Source organism: Ammodytes marinus, assembly GCF_949987685.1.
Source record: "Ammodytes marinus genome assembly, chromosome: 2".
NCBI classification, from domain to species: domain Eukaryota; kingdom Metazoa; phylum Chordata; class Actinopteri; order Uranoscopiformes; family Ammodytidae; genus Ammodytes; species Ammodytes marinus.
The window spans coordinates 35,990,302-36,013,102 of record NC_137231.1 but is presented as its reverse complement, the minus strand read 5'-3'; the positions used below and the strand labels follow the sequence as shown (position 1 = coordinate 36,013,102).

Here is a 22,801-nt window from a genome sequence, read left to right as displayed (position 1 = left end):
TGTGTGTGTGTGTGTGTGTGTGTGTGTGTGTTTGTGTTTGTGTGTGTGTGTGTGTGTGTGTGTGTGTGTGTGTGTGTGTGTGTGTGTGTGTGTGTGTGTAACAGACCAGATCAGTGTTTCCGCTAGAAACAATTGCTGCCGGTCATGTGACCTGTAAGGTTTCTTTTTACCTGTCAAATGGGAACACAATTCAAAGTTTGCAGAGGGAATTATTTCAACCAGACATTCTGACCGGGGTCGGCAGTGGTGGCCAAATCACTGCCCATCAACTCCTCCTGGCTTCCAGCCAAACTCCTCCCTCCTGCTCCACAACCAGCAAGAGGCTCTTTCTGCTGCCTCCCCCAACCTGCGAGCTGCCGTCTTTCTCTCCCTCCCCGTCACCCCAATTGCTGTGAGCATCCTCCACACACTGACTGGGCAGGGAATCCTCTACAGCCGACCTCGACTGGGAAGAGCCATGCCTGCCATCCTTTCTCTCTGCAGTCATGCACGAGATCCTGGTATTTGCTGCTCTTTCTCTCAAACGCCTGATCACAACCCTCTTCCCATGGGACTGCAAGTTCAATGAGGATGATCTTCTTTGCCTCTTCACACCACAGTACCGCGTCTGACCTCAGGGTTGTCTGGACAACCGGGGGGAATTGCAGTCTTCCCCCCAGGTCTACCTTCAGTTCCCATGATTGGGCCTTTTGCAGCAGATTGCTTCTTGTTGTTGCTGCGGTTGATGGCTTGTGTCCCTCCCTTACAAAGTTTACTGCTGGTATTGCTTTCCCATGTGGTTGGCGTTTCTTGCATCATAAGAGTGACAGGTCTAGGGATAAACCTTTCGGGTTCAAAGATGAACAGCAGGCTGATGATCTGTTTAAATTGTGTTTACAATCTAAATATGAAGTAGAATTTTTCTCTGAAGTTATTTTCTTTTGGTATCTCTCAGATATTTGCAGGAAGAAGAGATGACAAATACTAAAGAGGCCCTCTTAAACATTTTGGATCATTTAGGAAATGAGGAATTGGAAAAATTCAACTGGCATCTGCAACAGCCAATTCTTCCCAACCTCAAACCAATCCATAAGAGTCGATTGGAAAATGCAAACCGGTTGCGGACTGTGGATCTGATCGTCCAGACCTACAGTACAGAATCTATTGAGGTGACCAGGAAGGTTTTGGTCAAAATAAATAGAAATGATCTGGTGACAAAATTCCTCAAGACCATTTCAGAACCCAAAGGTGAGTGATGTGAAGATTGAAGGGAATATCAGAACACTAGCAAAAGTTGTATAAACAGAGTACAGATACTGAATTTGCTTTTCTTTTGACAAGAAATAGTGTATTCCAAACATATTACGCTTCACAAGAAAAAAAAATGTTGTGTTCACTTTTTAAAACAAAAGTTTTTCATGGTTATTCCACCCACCCTGACTTTACTCAGAGCCCCCCACCCCCGGTTTAATTCAGGTTCAGGAGCAGGGATGGGCGTAGTGTGTGACTGTCTCACACCTACAACATCCTGCTGTGTGAAAGGGTAGATCCGAACATTCTCTGATCAGATTCAGTTCAACACATGGGACAAGGAGAAGTCAGATGCAGCAAGTCAGACTCGTTTCAGAGAAACAAAGTTTTCATCTTTCACTGATGATTAGAAATTATTTTAACATGTGCACAATATGCCGTAACCCACATTCTCCTGCCAAGTGCAATGACCTCCGGCTTATAATGGCCCTCACCACCTTTGGATCGTTTCTTATTAATACAAATAGAAAAGGTCAGTGAATTACAATCTAATTCATTCAGAGATTGTTGCTGAGTCGGAGAAGACTCAGATCCACTCTGAGGAAAAAGTTTTTGTTTTTGTTTGAGAATATCACAAAAACAAAACATCTAAACTTGTAGATGAGATCTACACAGAGCTCTGCATCAAACTGCAAGAGACTGGAGACGTCAACATGGAACATTGATTTTAGCATCAACTAATTAAAGGCATACTCGTCATTGTTATCCAAAACTATTTTAGTCAAAATCAGTGAATATCTGCTCACCTATTCCGTAGTGTGGGCGGAAAAGAATGTCCTGTGTTTATACTGTTCACAACTGATGTTCTGAAGAGATTTAATGGAAGATGAAAATAAAGTTAAAATTTGGATTAATCAGTTTTATTGTAGCTTTCAGTTACTGATCACATTTGTTCTTTGTTCTTTCAGGAGCCAGAGTTGCAAAGTGTCAACGTGAACTCAAGTCAAAACTGAGGAAGAAGTTCCAGTCTGTGTTTGAGGGGATCGCTAAAGCAGGAAAATCTACCCTTCTGAATCAGATCTACACAGAGCTCTACATCACAGAGGGAGGGACTGGAGAGGTCAATGATGAACATGAGGTCAGACAGATTGAAACAGCATCCTGTAAACCAGATAGACCAGAAACAACCATCAGACAAGTAGACATCTTTAAGGCCTCACCTGGAAGAGGTGAACCAAGCAGAACAGTGATGACAAAGGGAGTGGCTGGCATTGGGAAAACAATCTTAACACAGAAGTTCACTCTGGACTGGGCAGAAGACAAAACCAACCAGGACATACAGTTCACATTTCCATTCACTTTCAGAGAGCTGAATGTGCTGAAAGAGAAAAAGTTCAGCTTGGTGGAACTTGTTCATCACTTCTTCACTGAAACCAAAGCAGCAGGAATCTGCAGCTTTGAAGAGTTACAGGTTGTGTTCATCTTTGACGGTCTGGATGAGTGTCGACTTCCTCTGGACTTCAAAAACAATGAGATCCTGACTGATGTGACAGAGTCCACCTCAGTGGATGTGCTGCTGACAAACCTCATCAGGGGGAAACTGCTTCCCTCTGCTCGCCTCTGGATAACCACACGACCTGCAGCAGCCAATCAGATACCTCCTGACTGTGTTGGCATGGTGACAGAGGTCAGAGGGTTCACTGACCCCCAGAAGGAGGAATACTTCAGGAAGAAGCTCAAAGAAGAGGAGAAGGCCAAAACAATCATCTCCCACATCAAGACATCACGAAGCCTCCACATCATGTGCCACATCCCAGTCTTCTGCTGGATCACTGCTACAGTTCTGGAGAAAATGTTGAAGACCGGAGAGGGAGGAGAGCTGCCCAAGACCCTGACTGCGATGTACATCCGCCTCCTGGTGGTTCAGGCCAAACTGAAGAACGTCAAGTATGATGGAGGAGCTGAGACAGATCCACACTGGAGTCCAGAGAGCAGGAAGATGATCGAGTCTCTGGGAAAACTGGCTTTTGAGCAGCTGCAGAAAGGAAACCTGATCTTCTATGAATCAGACCTGAAAGAGTGTGGCATTGATATCACAGAAGCCTCAGTGGTCTCAGGAGTGTTCACACAGATCTTTAAAGAGGAGAGTGAACTGTACCAGGACAAGGTGTTCTGCTTCATCCATCTAAGCGTTCAGGAGTTTCTGGCTGCTCTTCATGTCCATCTGACATTCATCAACTCCGGAGTCAATCTGATGGCAGAAGAACAAACAACCTCCCATGAATCTGCAGAGAAACAACTTTACCAAGAAAGAAAAACATCCTGGCTCTCTAAAGTCTTCAGACTGCATAAGGCTCGGCCGACCAAAGAATTAACTGCAACCTCCCAGGAATCTGCAGAGACACAGTTCTACCAGAGTGCTGTGAACAAGGCCTTACAGAGTCCAAATGGACACCTGGACTTGTTCCTCCGCTTCCTCCTTGGTCTTTCACTGCCAACCAATCAGAATCTCCTAAGAGGTCTGTTGACACAGACTGGAAATAGCTCACAGACCAATCAGGAAACAGTTCACTACATCAAGAAGAAGATTGAGGAGACTCCCTCTGCAGAGAAAAGCATCAATCTGTTCCACTGTCTGAATGAACTGAATGACAGTTCTCTAGTGGAGGAGATCCAACAATCCCTGAGTTCAGGACGTCTCTCCACAGACAAACTGTCTGCTGCTCAGTGGTCAGCTCTCGGCTTCATCTTACTGTCATCAGAAAAAGATCTGGACGTGTTTGACCTGAAGAAATACTCTGCTTCAGAGGAGGCTCTTCTGAGGCTGCTGCCAGTGGTCAAAGCCTCCAAGAAAGCTCTGTACGTACAGTAGGATTTATTCACTAATACATACTCTGCCATCTTTTAACTGAAAAAATAATAATGTATTACTCTTTTTGTCATTGTTGTCTCTCCAGGCTGAGTGGCTGTAACCTCTCAGAGAGAAGCTGTTACGCTCTGTCCTCAGTTCTCAGCTCCTCCTCAAGTCTGAGAGAGCTGGACCTGAGTAACAACGACCTGAAGGATTCAGGAGTGAAGCGGCTAGCTGTAGGGCTGCAGAGTCCACACTGTAAACTGGAAACTCTCAGGTCAGATTACCAAACAGTTCAACTGATGACCATTTAACATCTGATTTATATCAGTTTATAACAATTTAACCTTTGTAGGATTGTGTCTGGTACAATGATTATTCAAAATATCTTTAATTAAACTTCAAGAGTTGTTTCTAGACTCCAGATTAGTTTCCAAATGTTTTCAGAAATTTCTCTCCTTTTTTGTTGAATTATTAAATACCACAGATCAGTGTTTAGTATAGACGTGGCTCTAAAGTATTCTATCTGGACCATAACGTACAATAAAATACAAAGAAACAAATAAAACTCACCATCACATGTTCTGTGTGTGTGTGTGTGTGTGTGTGTGTGTGTGTGTGTGTGTGTGTGTGTGTGTGTGTGTGTGTGTGTGTGTGTGTGTGTGTGTGTGTGTGTGTGTGTGTGTGTGTGTGTGTGTGTGTGTGTGTGTGTGTGTGTGTGTGTAGGCTGTCAGGTTGTCTGATCACAGAGAAAGGCTGTGCTTCTCTGGCCTCAGATCTGAGCTCCAACCCCTCCCATCTGAGTGAGCTGGACCTGAGTGTCAACAACCTGCAGGATTCAGGAGTGAAGCATCTGTCTGCTTGGCTGCAGAGTCCACACTGTAAACTGGAATCTCTCAGGTCAGATTCAATCAATCAATCAATCAATCAAACAACTTTATTTATCCCAGAGGGCAATTCAGTCCAGCAGTCCTACACACACTAAGCAACACATAACAGACAATATACAGCCAATAAAAAACAATAAACAGGACACAGGATATGTCAGAGAGACACAATGGCTGGGCATGAGTAGGCCTGCACAGTTAAAAAAATAAAAAAACATCAGATCCAACATCAGTTTAACAGCCTGGCAGCAGACGGAATAAAAGACTGAGAATAGCGCTTCGTTTTCCTGCTTGGTGCTGCAAAGCGCCGGCCTGAAGGCATTAATCTGAATTCTGGGAAGATGATGTGGTCCTTTTGGTTTACTATTGTTTTAGCTTTTTGGACCACGCGCCTCTCCCAAAGGGAGAATAAGTGTTTTTGCCGAACTCCGATTATTTTGGAGCACACCTTTACAATGCTGTTCAGGCCATTGCTGTCCTTAACACAGAGGCCATCGAACCAGCAAATGAAAGAAAAGGTTAAGAGACTCTCGATAAATGACTGGTAGAACACGATTAGAATTTTGTTGCAAATATTGAAAGATTTTAACTTCCTAAGTAAGTGGACTCTCTGTTGACCGCGTTTGACAATAGAATCACTGTTGACATCAAACTTTAACTGCGAGTCAAACACAGTTCCCAGATATTTGTATGTGTCAACAATCTCGACCTCCTCACCGTGAATAATGCTAGCCTTCGGTATAGTGTTGTCTTTTCTAAAATCAATGATGAGTTCCTTTGTTTTTGTCACGTTGAGGTCAAGGAAATTCTCATCACACCAAGTAACAAATGTAGATAGGGCGCTACCATGGTCTGAATCTGAACCCTGAAGGAGAGACAAGAGGGCGGTATCATCAGAAAATGTTATCATGCAGCTTCCCTCCTTATGAGACCTGCAACTGTCTGTATAAAGAATAAAAAGGAGTGGTGACAGAACACACCCCTGGGGAGAGCCGGTGTTGGAGACCAGAACATTTGATATAGCTCCATTAACTAAAACTTGCTGCTTCCTCTCCGTTAAGAAGTTTAAGAGCAACAATAAGAGCTGATCGGGTAAGTTAAAATAAGCAAGTAGACGATTGATCAGAATATGTGGTTGCATCTTGTTAAAAGCGGACGAGAAGTCGGCAAATAAAAGTCTTGCATGTGATTTTGGTTTTTCCAAGTGTTTGTAGACCCTGTCCAGGATGAGGAGTTTAGCGTCCTCCACCCCTTTACCTGCTTGATAAGCAAACTTTAGGGGGTCAAGTTTGTCTTTAACCAAGGAGCCAACTTCATCTTTTAAAATTCTTTCAAAATGTTTCATCACCAGTGATGTAAGAGCAACAGGTCTGAATTGGTTCGGTTCTCTTGGATTTTTTATTTTTGGAATTGGGATAATAGTTGAGGTCTTCCATAATGAGGGCAACTTGCAACCATCGGCACACATCTGAAATAATTTTGAAAACACCCCACTGAGCTGGTCGGCACAGTATCGGAGAGTGCGCCCGCAGACTGCATCTGGGCCAGCAGCCTTCCTTATATTTGTTTTTTTGAACAAGGCTGTGACAAATCCTTGAGATATCACCAAATCTTTCTGGGGTACAAGAGAATCCTTTAATTTGGAGACATTGTGCGTGAGGTCAGACCTTTCAAAACGAGAAAAAAAAGAGTTAAAATAGTTTGGCAGATCTGCCTCAACTACTCCACTGATTCCGATCGGTTGCTTGGCCTCGCATGTGTGGTTAATAGATGCCATAGATTTAATTCCCTGCCAGGCTGCTCTGATGTTAGTGGTAAATTGCATTTCTATTTTGTTCTTATAGTTCATTTGGGCCTTGCCTATTGCATTCTTTACTTCTCTGGAGACAGCCTTCTTCTCAAAAAGATTACCTGTGTAAAATATTTTTTTCTTTTTGTTGATACTTGTTTTTAGCTCTTTCGTTACCCAAGGTTTATTATTTGGAAAGATAATAATTTTTTTGTTCGGAATTACAGAGTCCACACAAAAAGATATATAGGATGAAACTGTGTCAGTGAGTTCATCAACATTGTCACAAGAATCAAAAAAGCAATCCCAGTCGGTGCATTCAAAACATGCCTGGAGAGCTAAGACACTGTCCTCAGACCAGGTTTTTACATCCTTCTCTCTGCACTCGAGGCGTCTGAAGGAGGGTATGTACATGGGCATTAAATACACGCTGTTATGGTATGACGCACCAAGAGAAGGCATGGGTAGAGATTTATAAGCGCCAATCACTGATCCATAACATAGATCCAATGTGGAATGTGTGTTGGTTGTAGAGCAAGTGACATATTGTTCATAAGTCCTCATAGTTTTCCCTAGAGAACAATGGTTAAAATCGCCAAGAATGAATTTAGGGGCATCCGGGCAGATTGAGTCGAGTCGGTGAGTGACGTCAGCGATCAGCTGTGCAGCAGCGGACGCGTTGGCTCTCGGGTGGATGTAAACAACCGTGAAGAAAAGTTGCTGAAATTCACGGGGAAAGTAGTAGGGGCGCAGTGAGATACACAAAAGTTCAATATCGGGAGTACAGAGCTTTTCCCGAACAACGACGGTGTTACAGTACCGCTTGTTTACATAAAAACACACTCCTCCACCTCGACTCTTCCCGGTGATTTTGGGTGACCGGTCCAGCTGAAGTGGGCTGCCAAAGCCACTTATTTCAAGGTCCTCATCCCGGTCCTCTTCACTGAGCCACGTTTCAGTAAGAGCTAGGTGGCAGGATTCCTTGATTTCTTGCTTGAATTTGGCCCAAGCTTCCAACTCGTCTACCTTGTTCCTGATTGACTGCACGTTGGATAGCAGGACTGTGGGGAGCGGGGGAAGCCTGCGGCGGTTATCCAGACTGAGACGTTTCAGTCTTCGGCGTACTCCACCCCTCCTTCCTCTTTTCCGACGGGGAGGAAAAAGTCTGTTAGGACTGTGAGGCAGTGTTAATTTTGGCAGCAAATTGTGATTTAGTCTTAGTCTTAGTCTTTTGAATATCACACCATTTAGTCTTAGTCCTATTCTAGTCATCTGAAATCTTTTAGTCTTAGTCTAGTCTTAGTCTACTAAATATAAACAGATTTTAGTTGACTAAATCTACAGCGGACTTAGTCGACTAAGTGTTTATTTCTTCATTGAATGGTATTAAGTTTTGAATATGCAATACAGACACAGATTTAATGGTTGTAATACAAAACATGTATTCTATTTCATTCGTAATAATCTCACATAAAATCAGTGTACCTGACTGGATAGGAGGGAGGGGGGGGGCTTTAAGAGTCTGTGGCTGGGGGCCCATTATCTCATGATCTGTCTATGAACCAACTGGATTCCACAATCTTTTTTCTTTTTGCGGGGAGCATGCACAAGCATTATTTATAAAAAAATTAAAATAAAGAAAATATTTTAAAAAAAGTGGGGGGGCCCACACTTGGTCTTGAAACGGGCCCCGAGATCGTTAAGGCCGCCCCTGGGCAGCAGCAGCAGCAGCACGCAGTAAGGTGCTGATAAAACTGAGCAACTGCGCCTTCCTTTAAGCAACACTGCTGCCCCTGTGTGTGTTCGGACTTCTTTTGCATCAAAGCCTTTTTGATAATAAAATTAGAGGTTTTAATTGAACGCTGTCCATGCGTCGGAGTTGTTTGTAACTTACTCGAGTGAAAACAGAAACTAACGGAGGGAGGCGGCAGTTTCACAGTTCATTTCCTATATAGTTGCGCAGTCAGTTTGGGGACATGGCTCTATTCAAGCTCGAGACATAGCCTACTACAAACATATCGCGGAACTTAGCCGTTCCCCTAGACAACGTTAACGGGAAGGATATCCCTGACTATAATTTTTGTCCATCAAACCGCAGTTTTTCTGCACAGCTGCTCACTCCACCCGCTCACACTGACGAGGTCTCCCGTCGATTTTCACCGACACAGGGTTGTATTCGCTGCTTTGCACTGATTGGATTTCTTCCCAACTTGTCCCACAAAAAGAGTAGTTCTGATTGGATCTCTTCTCCATTCGTCCCGCCCTAACAGTTTTGTCTCGTTCCTATTCGTAGACTATAGTGTCAGTTATATTCGTCTCAGTCTTCGTCATCTTATCTGCCTTTTTATTTAGTTTTTATTTAGTTTACGTCCGTGAAAAAGGTTCGTAGACGAATATTTTTCGTCATAGTCTTAGTCAACGAAATTAACACTGCTGTGAGGTACAAAGAGCTCAGTCGGTAATCCCACCGGCACGTCGCCTCTAATCGATGCTCGTAATGACAGAAGAAGCTCGCGGCTGAAAGTCACTCGGCTGGCTGAGCCGCCATGTAGCCCTTCCGCGTCTTGACAGAAGAACGCCAGCAACAGCCTTGACACGAATAAAAGTCCATAGAACTGTGCAAAAGAGCCCAGACTCCACATAATGAATCTTGACATAAAAACCTCTCCACACACGAAACGTTAAAAACAAACAAGACTTATACAACAGTTAGTAGACTGCTTCGGGTCGCACACGAGGAGCGCCCCACTCACCACCTTTCTGTGGCTGGAAGTGCACTGGGGTCACCAGTTCAACTGATGACCATTAAACGTCTGATTTGCATCAGTTTTTCTTTTAATTTGTGTTGTTGAATGACTAAATACCTCAGATTATGTGTAACATTAATTATAAACATGGCTCTAAAGTATTCTATCTGGACCGAAATGTACCTAAACAAAAACAAAGAAACAATATATGGTTTGTGTGTGTGTGTGTGTGTGTGTGTGTGTGTGTGTGTGTGTGTGTGTGTGTGTGTGTGTGTGTGTGTGTGTGTGTGTGTGTGTGTGTGTGTGTGTGTGTGTGTGTGTGTGTGTGTGTGTGTGTGTGTGTGTGTGTGTGTAGTCTGTCAGGTTGTCTGATCACAGAGAAAGGCTGTGCTTCTCTGGCCTCATCTCTGAGCTCCAACCCCTCCCATCTGAGAGAGCTGGACCTGAGCTACAACCATCCAGGAGCCTCAGGGGTGAAGCTGCTCCTCTTGAGACTGGAGACTCTCAGGTATGAAGAGACACCAAGAGCTCACACACTGTTTCTCTGTTACACTGACAGGCTGAGGACTGTTGGCTCACAGTCTGTATCAGTGTAGCTGACTGACAACAGCAATTAAAGGGGCACTGTGTAATATGACATCATCAAGAAAGTTCTAGAATGCAACGCTCCCTGGGTAAACCACCCCTTTTGAATAATAACAGAAGCTACAGTGGCCTTCAAGGACAAGAACAATTCTAAATGTTAAACAATGCACCTGATGACATTCCAACCAACATGGATGCCTCCATAAGACTTGCCTGCTCAATGTACAAAATGTAATATTCATATTTGTAATTCTCCGCTCAGGAGGATAATTCAGATTATTGGCAGAGTGATTTTACACCAATGAGGACATATTTATGAATGAGGATATTGATTTTAGCTAATAAATTACTTAAAATGTTACACAGTGTCCCTTTAAATATACAGTATACAATTTTAGACGGTGTAGGACCAGATACGTTTTTAACTTCTTCTAGGCCCTTTTGAACATGAACCATATTATTGAGTTGTTGTTTTTGTTGCTAAGGATCCTGTTTGTTTTTAATTCTATTGCTTATAAGTTTTACCTTGTGTTTGTAATTTTTTAACATGAAGACAATGAATTGACTAAATATAAATAATAAAATAGTCACATTCTGTCACTACACTATATTTAATTTCATGTCTCTGGTAGGAAAATAGTTTGTACTCAATAATTCAACCAAACACCTCAGCCCGTCCACTACGCTCTAGGGCTGCAACAAGGAATGGATAAAAATCAATTATTAAAAGAGGTGGTATTTACTTAAAAGCTTATATATTTAGCAGAGGCCTGCAGTTAACCCATTGATGACCAGTGTTGGGAACATTACTTTATAAAAGTAATTAGTTATAGTTACTCACTACTTGTTCCAAAAAGTAACTGAGTTAGTAACTGAATTACTTTATAATAGAAGTAACTAGTTACCAGGGAAAGTAACTATTTGCGTTAGCCTACTGTAAAAAAAAAAGTTGCTATATGTCAACAAATTTGGAAGGAAACTGCTGAATGTACCGTGCTGATCTGCTATATCACTGGATTCACTTCAGGGGTGTCGGCTAAAACACCACTTAAGGCCAAAAACGTCAGACTATGAAGCATGAGAGGAGGAGTAAGGATTTATCCTATGTTTATTTCCTTCTTTAACATGCACAGCAGCATACAGATCCCAGGAAAAGAACAATGGCAATATTCGGCTCGTGATGACACGCTAAACAGCTGTTGCAACCGGCGAATCGCGGCCGTTTAATAACGTGCATAAATTATAATGTATAGAGATCGGGAAACTCCATGCACTTACTCACAAGGGCGATGCAAACAAACTCAGGGAGAGCACGTTTCAACCGTGGATTGATAGGTGGTTACTGCGGCAACGTGCAAGCTCACACAACAGAGAGGGAAAAAAAAATAAACTTCACTAAACAGGCGCTCCGGCTGACTGACGTGACGGCGCTAACTGACAGTTATAATGTCATCCACACTGAATAAAACACAACTTAAAACAGCAGTTTGTGTAGTAGGCTATGGAGCCAGGGGTGTGTTCGGATTACACAGTTTATTCAATCAATTCATAGTAACGCACCGCATTTAACGTTCCGTAACGATAACGGCGTTGTAACGACGGAAAAAGTAATTAGTTAGATTACCCCGTTACTGAAAAAAGAACGGAGTTACCTAACGCCGTTTAAAATAACGGCGTTAGGTAACTAATGTCTTATTCCCAACACTGTTGATGACCCATGCTGCGCGAAGCAACATTGTATCTCCTGCCGGCTGCTGCGTGGTGCAGCATTGTTGTTTTATCTTATTTTCATGCATAGAATGCACTGTCATTGGTTCAAATACACATGACGTGGGTTTTGTTGATTTTTTAAAACCACGTGACCACTCTAATGTTGTGTGGTTTTTAAAACCTATACTTTTACTTTTACTTTGAGTATGTTTATTGTGAAGTATTGTACTTCGCTACATTTTATATCACCTGCATTACTGAGTAAAAAAATAGATAGGCTAAAGGAGAGAAAAAACACAGTGAATGATCGACAGGAGGAGAGAACACATTGCGACTACATGATAACAACAATGCAACACATTGCTTCCCTCTATCATTAAAACAAAATAATCCTAGTTCAACTATCATTGTACCGCACGTGAAGACGTGAAGGCTTTTAAATGCAGCAAACCTTTCATCCAGCCGTGCGATCGGCCCCTCCCTCACCTGATAGTTTAGCTTTCAGCTTTACAGTGCAGAGTAGGATGGAGACGGTGCGTGTTGCCGGGAGCTTTGAAAAACTTCCAGAAGACAGCAGAAAGTCAGCCTTTGGTCGAGAAGAAAGGTAAAACTAATAGACTAATATGCAAGATATGTTACGCGCGGACACGCGAGTCAGATGACATGCGCGACCGTGAGACAGAGAGAGAGAGAGAGAAAAAGGCATATGCGACCCAGCTGCACCTCAAAACATCACGACCAATTAGTTTACTCACTTTAAGTCGAATCCAAGTGGTCTATGACCAAGCAATAAAGGAATAAAAAACACTGGAAGTTTAAAGCTCCTTGACTCTTGCCACCACAACAGTCATCAATTAAGAACACTGTAGCCTACAATGCAACTTGCTTATCCTGCCAGCTCCATGAGATATAAATAAAATATGCCCTCACATTCCTGCTAGCAAAAGACGTGCCCTATCGACAACATTTGCAACGGTTTATTTTGATTTTGACACTTATTTTATTTAATTATTAAAAATATGTTTTACTTATTTGCATTTTCCTGGTTTTCAGTTCAATTAGGATATGTTTAAAGTCCAAAGTCATGTTTTCAAATGTTAACTAAGTGCATGTTGCTATTCTTAAATCAATGAATAATTGTCTATAATAATTGTGATTATACAGCAGTGGTTCTGAGCGAGTGATTTGATTGGACGAGAGACCTTAGATGCGTTCTGAAGCAGTGCTGATATGAGCGAACAACATCACTCTGACTGTTCATGGACTGTTCACCAAACTGTAAACCATCTGTCAAAATCAGTCCGCTCACTGATGAGCCGGAGCTTCACTTGTGTAAACTGTGTGTGTGTGTGTGTGTGTGTGTGTGTGTGTGTGTGTGTGTGTGTGTGTGTGTGTGTGTGTGTGTGTGTGTGTGTGTGTGTGTGTGTGTGTGTGTGTGTGTGTGTGTGTGTGTGTGTGTGTGTGTGTGTGTGTGTGTGTGTGACTCAGGTTGACTGTTGCGAGTCTCTCCCCTATGAGAGGGCATCTCTGCCACACACAGACAGAGACAGTGTGCGGTAGTCGCTCTCACTCACGTTACTGAAGACAGCAATAGTGTGTGGAGATAAACTCAGGCTGCTGAATAATACGAGCGGGCGCGATCCGGACGCAGCATAGCTTTAGCCTAGCCTAGCTTTCCCACATCATTGTATAACGTTACTTCCCCGGGCAGAAATAAACTCATAAACTCTGGGAAATGAAGCGTGGGAGTTTGGAATGGGCAGCGGACCTTATCACCAACTAGATTAAGATCCGCCGTTCCTGTTCTTTAGTGATTTTTATGGGACATCGGGCCGCCGTGGTTAATGTGACCAGAGTAAACAAAGCAGGACGAGCTCCTGTCAAGTTGTTGCTTAGCAACGCGCTCCGCTCTGACTGCTGTTGTCGGACTATTTGTGTTGGCGGAAGCAAATACATTCTTAAATGATTAAAGATCACATTTTAAAGTTAACTTGTGAATTTAAGTTGTAAAACTGCTGTATAAAAGCAATATCACACTCGAGGTCGCATGTTGTCGCTCTATATCAGCACTGCTGTGTTTCTCTGCGGCCTCGTACCTACGACCGAATCACAGCAGTGCTGATATAGAGCGACAACATGCTCCCTCTCGTGTGATATTGCTTAATTACACAATATCAATCAAAATAATCATGATTATGATTTGTCAAAATCGAGCAGCCTAACCTTGCAATTTCCATGGTTTAGATCAATTATACACAATTACATTATTAGAACTGCAGCTGCAGTCTGTTTAGGTCTGTAGACCGGTTACATTCCCATTCCCCCATTAACAGACTATTTGCTCCATATTTGCTTATCTAAAGTATAATGACACAGTATACATCCATACATGTGTGGTGACATGATTTGTTTAATTTTGCACTTTAATTTGTAAAAGTGTTGCATTAATTAAACAAAACTAGTTTGAGATTTATATCCCCTTGTCTATATATATAATGCCTTAGAAGAGACCCCCGCCCCCTCCCGCTGTTAAAAAGTAACTAGTAACTTGTGCTCTAAGTACATTTTAAATCAGCTACTTTTTCACTTTTACTTCAGTAGATTTTTAGACCAGTACTTTTACTTTCACTTAAGTAAAATTTCATCCAAGTAATCATACTTTTACTTGAGTAGAATATTTTTGTACTCTTTCCACCTCTGTGTTCACTTGATCGGCGATAGTGTATTACAAAACAGTTAGTGGCGTTCAGAGCGCAGAAATTAGGTCTACTCTAGGCTACTGACGAAAATCACACAACACATTACTTATATTTAGTAACAATATTTATTGATTCAGGCTATATTTTGCTGCTCCAACTCAAGTCAGCCCAGCCAGGCGATAGTTAAGTTTCAGTTTTGTTTTCATCTCCGTGGTATACAGCCGTTTGGACCAGCTGATCGGCTCCCGACAGCGGGAGTCAGTCTGCGTTCCAGTTGTACTGGGATGTCGGATTCATGGTGCCAGTGATAACTGAACTAAATTATAAAATAAAGCTATCTCTTCCTCCCTCTATCTGTCTTTCTCTCTCCACTGCACACTCAGTCACTACTATCCATGCTTAAAGGAAGCAGGATTATAACCTTTTTTAGCACATATATTAGGCTATTATATTTTATATAATTTATTAATTTTTCCCCCCATCTAATTTTGACGATTTTTAGAATAATGTGTTGGTTTGTAAGTGCTACGAGAGCATGTCCAAATGAAACCTGTGACCCCTACCTTTTAAATGTATTTTATTTCATGTTTCTATGTGCTACACAGGCTTAGATATTAAGGTTTTGGTAGACGTTGAAAATTCGTAGTATTTTTTCAGAAAACCCTCAGGAAATGAGGACATGTATCCTAGAGTGCCATAGTCATCAATGGGTTAAAGCTATTTCACATCAACGTTTTTTTTAACTTTATTTTATTTGTTTTTCAGGATGAATGAAAAAAAAAATAAAAAAAAACACATAGGGCAAGCATGGGCCATATAGAATAAAAAAAGGACAGGAAAAGGAAACATTTAATAATTTTTTATTATTATTATTTTAGAATTTAATATTACTTTTAAAAGCTCAGGGACCTGTTGTTTGTGAACTTTGTATCACTGTCAGTTTGAAATAATGTTCTGTGTTTTAAAAGAAAGCGTTGGGAATAAGATTAAAAAAAATCATTAATTAATGGGAAAAAATTATCACCCGATTAATAATTTATCCAGATGATTGTTTTTTTTTCTGTATATTTCCATTGATTTTCAAAGGGTAGACATTTATTTATTTGTGCCATGTATAAATGAGATAGAATTACAAATATTCAACGATCTTTCCCAACTTACCCTTAAGACTAAACACATTCTGTCTCTCTTTCAAAAACCAAAGACCAAAAAGAATATGTCGCTGATGAGGAAGCTTCTGAAGGTTCATTCTGACTCTGTTTCTCCCTCCAGGGTGGAACATTGTGGAGAGCAGAGGCTGATACCTGGTGTGAAGAAGTGTAAGTGTGTGTTCACTTTGGTTCAGGAAAACAAGGCAGCACATTTAAAGCAGTTTAAAGGTGGAGTCAGTGATTCTGGAGAACGCTTGTTGTCAAATCACTTTTTCTCATGATCAGCGAATATCTCTTCACAATCCGCTACCTGTCTGTACTGTGTGTGCACTGACAAAAAAACTGAGTTTTAATACACAGCCTAGGCTCTGTAAACGGAAATGTTGCTTATACGATGGGCCCCTTTGTTTACATACCTTTTGTGTACATGCTCATTTACAGAGCCTAGGCTATGTAGTAATACCAGTGATTAGTTTCAGGGCACACAGTACGGACAGGTAGCGGATCATGAGGAGATATTCACTGATTTTGAAAAAAGAAAAAATGAAATCAAGCATTCTCCAGAAGTAACTGACTCCACCTTTAAATCAAAAGCTGAAAGTAGATTTTGATTGATTCAATTTATTTCAGACATATCAAAAATACAAAACAAAATGAAGAGCATGAAAATACAATTAACACAAATTATGTTAAAATTATTTCACAAAAAATAAATAAATTACATAGGGGAGAACGGGGTAATCTGAGCCACTTTTTACATTTGCTCCCCTCTAAGCGAGCTAAAATGATTTATCACTCAAATTTACACATTTCCCATTAATTCAGGGTGTTTCCTAGAAATGGGCATTAGCAGAATTTTTTCAAGACAAAGGGCAGTGAAAATATGATTGTTTTAAAAAATAATGTTTATTATATTAGCTTCTTGTATTCCTTATAATCTCTATACAATCTATCTATACGATTGTGATACTATATTTTATTTACAATTCATACATATATACAACTTGATATACTATGATATTTTATAATTTATATATCTTTACAATGCATATATCTATATATTTATACAATCAATATATCTATATCTATATATACATACAACTATGAATACAATTTGATGTACAATATTTACACTTTAAATATATATAAATAAATATATGTTATCCTTTTTTATTATTATTTAAAAATATATATATTATTATTATTATTATTATTATTATTATAGATTCAAAACAGTAAGTCATTCTGAAGGTTTGATCTAATTAACAGTCTGTTAATAAAACAACACATGAACCCATCAGGTGTCTGGTGATAAACTGCTGCTGTGTTGTGTCTTGTTCTCTCCATCAGGGGCCTGTGAACTCACACTGGACACAAACACAATGAACAGAAAGCTCAAACTGTCTGACAACAACAGGAAGGTGACATGTGTGAGTGAGCAGCAGCCATATCCTGATCATCCAGAGAGATTTGACTGCTGTCGTCAGCTGCTATGTAGTAATGGTCTGACTGGTCGCCGTTACTGGGAGGTCGAGTGGAGCGGAGTAGTGGTTGATATATCAGTGAGTTACAGAGGAATCGGCAGGAAAGGATACAGTGCAGACTGTAGGTTTGGAGAGAATGATCAGTCTTGGAGTCTGTTCTGCTCTAATGGTGGTTACTCTGTCCGTCACAATAACATACAAACATCCATCCCCTCCTCCTCTGTCTCTCACAGAGTAGCAGTGTATGTGGACTGTCCTGCTGGCTCTCTGTCCTTCTACAGTGTCTCCTCTGACTCACTGATCCACCTCCACACCTTCAACACCACATTCACTGAACCTCTGTATCCTGGGTTTGGGTTTGGGTCGCCTGGTTCCTCAGTGTCTCTATGTCGTCTGTAGGAGGGAGAGTCTGAACAGGATCACAGTTACAGAAATCTTTCAGGTTTTTGCAACAAATAAATCAGTTAATGGATTGAAACAATTATTCAGCAAGGGCCATATATTAAAGGTGCAGTGTGTAGAATTTATTGGCATTTTTCGGAACAAACTGTATAATATGCAGAAGTATGTTTTAATGAGTGCATAATTCCTTGAAAATACAAATGGCTGTTTCTTTAACTTCCTTAGAATGAGCCTTTAATATCTACATAGGAGCGGGGTGCTGAGGCCGCCATGTTGCACCGCAATGTTTCTACAGTAGCCCAGAACGGACAAACTTAACGGCCTTACACGTTTTTATATATAGTGGGCGTCCTGGGGAAATGCACCTGTTGGTAGACCAAGAAGAAGAAGAAGTACTATAGAATAAATAACTAAATACATCTTCAACTTATCACTTGATATTGTGGAAAGACTTGAGGCATGGATGATGCCATTGTAACCCTTCTCAGCCCCAAATTACTTTCTCCGGCACTGGGTGTGACAGATATAACATTTGCGAAACCAATAATCAATAGAACTAGTATATCAGAAGATTTCTACATTGGCTCACAGGAGTGTTTGTAAGTTGAAACTAGAGTAGTGTGGTAGATTTGAATGGTTAAAATCAGAGTTTGCTGAGCAAAGGCCTTTAAATGTTAGAGGTCACTGTGAGAGACGAAAACAACCTGTTAATTGATTAACTTCATCCGTGCTGGGTCCTGTGATATGAAACCATATGCCTATTTTAGGAGTACCAGCATGCCAAGGGTTTTGATATAAGACTGCGCACAGGCGTATACTAGCAGCTTTGGGGGAAGCCCTCCATGCTCATGATATCACCAAGTCCTCTGTATTGTCTGATGGAATCTCTTCTGAAATAAACTTGGAACATCTGAGGAGCTTTGGCCGTTCCAAAAGACTGTTCCAGTTGTTATACAAAAAAGGACCTTGTGCAGTTTTCATTGACTGAGACTTTGGGAGGAAATGGCTGGACTGCATCATGCTGGTACGTCGCTATGTGTTTATGTACCCTCTGAAGAAGAAGAAAAAGACAAAGAAAAAGAAAAGAAAGTGGGCTGTTCCTGAACTGTATGACTACAGTTTCTAAAAACAGTTGCCACAAGTTTAGGAACCAACAACATCATGCTATACTGGCTGTTGTGTTGCTGCAATACTCTTGTCAGTAACAACGCTGTCATCTGAGATCTGATTTGGGAACCACAAACTGCAGCAGAGGGTTTCCCGGGTCATGTTGGTCCACTACCATCAAAAAATAGACTATTGGCCTTTCATTCCATGGGTGAAAAGGAGGGCCTTGCTACCGTCCGTGCCAAGCGAGGGATTTCGTCACCACTGGTGAGAGGCTGCTGTCCAAGAGAGAGTGAAGTTCGCCCCCACCCGGCGGTCAGCCTGATGTCACGGAGATATGCGGCTGTGACGTCAGTGGCCGCTGACAGCCAAACTGGGTCGTCTAACACTGAACTGTGCAAGCAGTTTCTCCTCCACGTGACTCCTGTGCACTGTATTGGGGGGTGGTTGACCTCAGGAGAAAGGGAATTGTTTTTCTTGGCGCAATTTCTCAATTTCATTTATCGTTGGGGATTTGGTGCATTCGTATTGTTGGTCTTAATAAAATGTAGTGTACTGCAGTAATGCCTTTAACTATGCATTGTATTCTACATAACTCTTAAAGAGTGTTTCAGTGTTTGTTTTGGGTTACTCTCATTCAAATTTCTATGTTTCCACCTCGTTTTGGTAAAAGAAGTTTCTTTTAAAGGAGGGCTATGTGATAGATTTGAATGGTTAAAATCAGAGTTTGCTGAGCAAAGGCCTTTAAATGTTAGAGGTCACTGTGAGAGACGAAAACAACCTGTTAATTGATTAACTTCATCCATGCTGGGTCCTGTGATATGAAACCATATGCCTATTTTAGGAGTACCAGCATGCCAAGGGTTTTGATATAAGACTGTGCACAGGCGTATACTAGCAGCTTTGGGGGAAGCCCTCCATGCTCATGCTATCACCAAGTCCTCTGTATTGTCTGATGGAATCTCTTCTGAAATAAACTGAAACAACTGATGAATTGTTCAGCCTCGCCTTTGTCTTAGTCAGCATGGGGAAGATTCGGTTACCACACGACAATACTTTTAATGACCACACAGCCAGGCTGGTGGAATTTGTTTTCAGTACAGCTCCTTGGTACAGGTTACAACTTTACATTGAACATTAAACATAGATACAGACAGGCACATTACATAATACAAAAGGGCCATGCTTAATCGTCAGCCTTCAGATTTTAGAATGTTACTTGCAGTGGGACTGTTTTTGAACCGAGTTGTTTTGGAGGCAATTGTCCTCTAACACCTCACAGAAGTAGCTGGAAGGCATAGTGTGCAGGGTGAGTGGGATCAGAGATGATCTTGCGGGCTCTGTGTAGTGTGTAACAGTTTGCGGGATAGTAATTCAAGGGATGGTAGGGGGGTGCCAATAATTTTGGATGCTCTGTTGATGCGCTGTAATTTCTTCCAGGAGAGTGAGTCAAGACTGGCAAATCAGACTGATGGATGAGGTGAGGATGCTTTCAACGATGGCAGAAGCGGAGCAGAAGATGGGACCTTACTCTGAACTTCTTGAGCAAGTCTTTGCTGGGATTTTTTTAAATGTGTGATATGGAATCTACCCTTATTCATATATGGTTTTCAGCTACTCTTTAGACCACCGATGGGCTAAAGCCCACTGTAGCAAATGGTTATTTGTGATATTGGACTATAAAAAAAACTGATATTTTATTTTGTATTTGAGCAGTTACAACAACAAATCATGGACATGGTAAAAACGGTACTATCATGAGCTACTGTGGTCCCCTCTTCCACCCAAAACATTACTGCAGCCACTAAGTGTATTTAATAATTTTATTCAATTGTTGCACCTTAACATAAAAACCTGCTCTAAATATTTTATGTAATATAGGCCTATGTATTTATATTCAAAATTATAGGCTATTAAATGAGTGTTCTCATCTGTTTATAGATTGTATGTGTCCTCCCTTGTCATGTATTACTGTTGATAACATTTTCAGTCTGTAGACCAAAATAAAATTAATATTATTACAAATACATTGAGATCAGCTTGTTTAGCCCTTAGTCAACACTAGGAGACATTTGTTTCAGCTATGAGCGTTTTAATGCCCTCTCTCAGGTGCTCGGAGGTGATATTAAGAATATGTTCAGCTCTGTTGGGGTTGTTGGACCAAACTGGAGGCAGGGAATTATGTGACGTGACTGAGGCTGAGCTCGTCTACTGGTAGGCTAACTAGTAGAGCGAGTGCTGTTAGCCTAGCTCCTGGCTCGTGCTGATGTTGCTAACAGGGTGTACGTCACAGTACTTCGGCTAGATGGGACTATCTCCCTCCCCCCAATGTCACTACATGCCCTTTTTTGGTACGAGGAAGTGAGGCGGAGTCAAACTCAGGCAAGATGGCGGCGCGCACACGCCAAGAAAGAAGGGATACTCCTCGGTGAACTGAGGTCGGCCATGCTGCTCTATCCATTATTTATACTATCTATGGTCTGAACAGGATCAGCGGGGCGCTGAGGCCGCCATGTCATGTTTGTACAGTAGCACAGAACGGACAAACTTAAAGGCCTTACACGTTTTTATACATAGTGGGCGTCCTGGAGAAATGCACCTGTTGGAAGACCAAGAAGAAGTATCAAAATATGGTTTTAATACACACCTCTGGAAACTGGTCTTGTTTTTCATATCATGTGTTTACATACCAGTTTACAGAGTCTAGGCTGTGTATTAACACCAGATTTTTTCTTCAGCACACACAAATCAAAATCAAATCAAATATTTTTTATTTGTATAGCCCAATATCACAAATAGACATTTGCCTCAGTGGGCTTTACATTCCATAACATATGACACCCTCTGCCCTTACACCCTTAGCTCGGCTGAGAAAAAACTCCCAGTAAAAAACCCTTTACCGGGATTAAAAAAATTGAGAAATCTCAGGGAGAGTTGACAGAGTAAGGGATCCCTCTCCCAGGACGGACATACTGCAATAGATGTCATAAGTAGAGAAAATCACGAAGGAATTTACACTGCTACACAGTACAGACAGGTAGCGGATCATGAGGAGATATCAACTGATTTTAACAACAAACGTTCTCCAGAATCACTGACTCCACCTTTAATCTCGGTCATAACAGTGGTACTGGGAGAAAGCCTGATACATTTTGAAGGAGGTCAAGTCAAAGTCACTTCATTGTCAATTTCTACAAAATGTTCCAGACAGAGAAATCAAAATCTTGTTTCTCTCCGACCCACGGTGCAATAAGAACAAAATAATAAAACAAGATAAGATGAAATAATTAATATATTCAATAAATACATTCTGTAAAGTTCACGGTGTAAAAAGTCTGACAACAAATGCTTTAGTGGATTTGTCCCTCAGTGCTTGTCCTGACGTGCACTGTGGTTAGAGGTAAGTGCATGTTTGTGTTGTGTGGAGTCTGTAATAAATGTTCAAAGGTGAAACACTAGGTTCACCTGACAGCTCGTTCACACACATAGTGAAGAGAAAAGTGGAGCAGACATGTTGCTACAGACACAAAATAACTGTCCCATAATTACATCATAAACATCTGAGTTCAACTGTATTCACCAACGCATACACAGGCAGCCACATGTGAACACACACTTATATGATTCCCACACATTTTTACCACTACATTTTCCAATTACTTTTCCATGATATTTGACCCGATTTCCATAATTTATTTTGGCATTTATCTTAAGCCATGTGTTATATTTGCAAATTTAACGTCATACATTATTAAACATTCCCTTCTCAGGCATTCTAGTGGAAAAGCAAACAAGCAAGATTTTAAACAATAGTAATTCAAGGATCTATTTTACATTATGTTTGACATGTTTTCGGGATTTTTTTTAATCAACATATTCAGTGAATATCTCCTCATGATCTGCTACCTGTCCGTACCGTGTGTGCACTAAAAATAACTGGTGATAATACACAGCCTAGGCTCTGTAAACTGGTATGTACACAAAGGGTTTTATTAAACAAAAGGGGCCCACTGTAGCTAGCAACGTGCCCGTTTACAGAGCCTATGTTGTGTATTAACACTGCCCACACACAGTACAGACAGGTAGTGGATCATGAGGAGATATTCACTGATTTAGATAAAAAGTGATTTAGACAACAAGCGTTCTCCAGAATCACTGA

The 22,801-nt window shown here is 41.2% G+C and overlaps 1 protein-coding gene across 1 annotated transcript; it reads left to right on the top strand.

The window, feature by feature from the left end:
• Positions 1–485: 485 nt before the first annotated feature.
• Positions 486–17,532, top strand: LOC307257348 (uncharacterized protein; the record flags this gene model as incomplete). The annotated part of the gene is made up of 6 exons (XM_080036549.1): positions 486–598; positions 935–1,227; positions 3,072–3,172; positions 3,311–4,008; positions 15,771–15,817; positions 17,000–17,532. 6 exons carry the CDS (start codon positions 486–488, stop codon positions 17,530–17,532), a joined length of 1,785 nt encoding a protein of 594 aa, XP_079892675.1.
• Between the last annotated feature and the right edge of the window lie 5,269 nt (positions 17,533–22,801).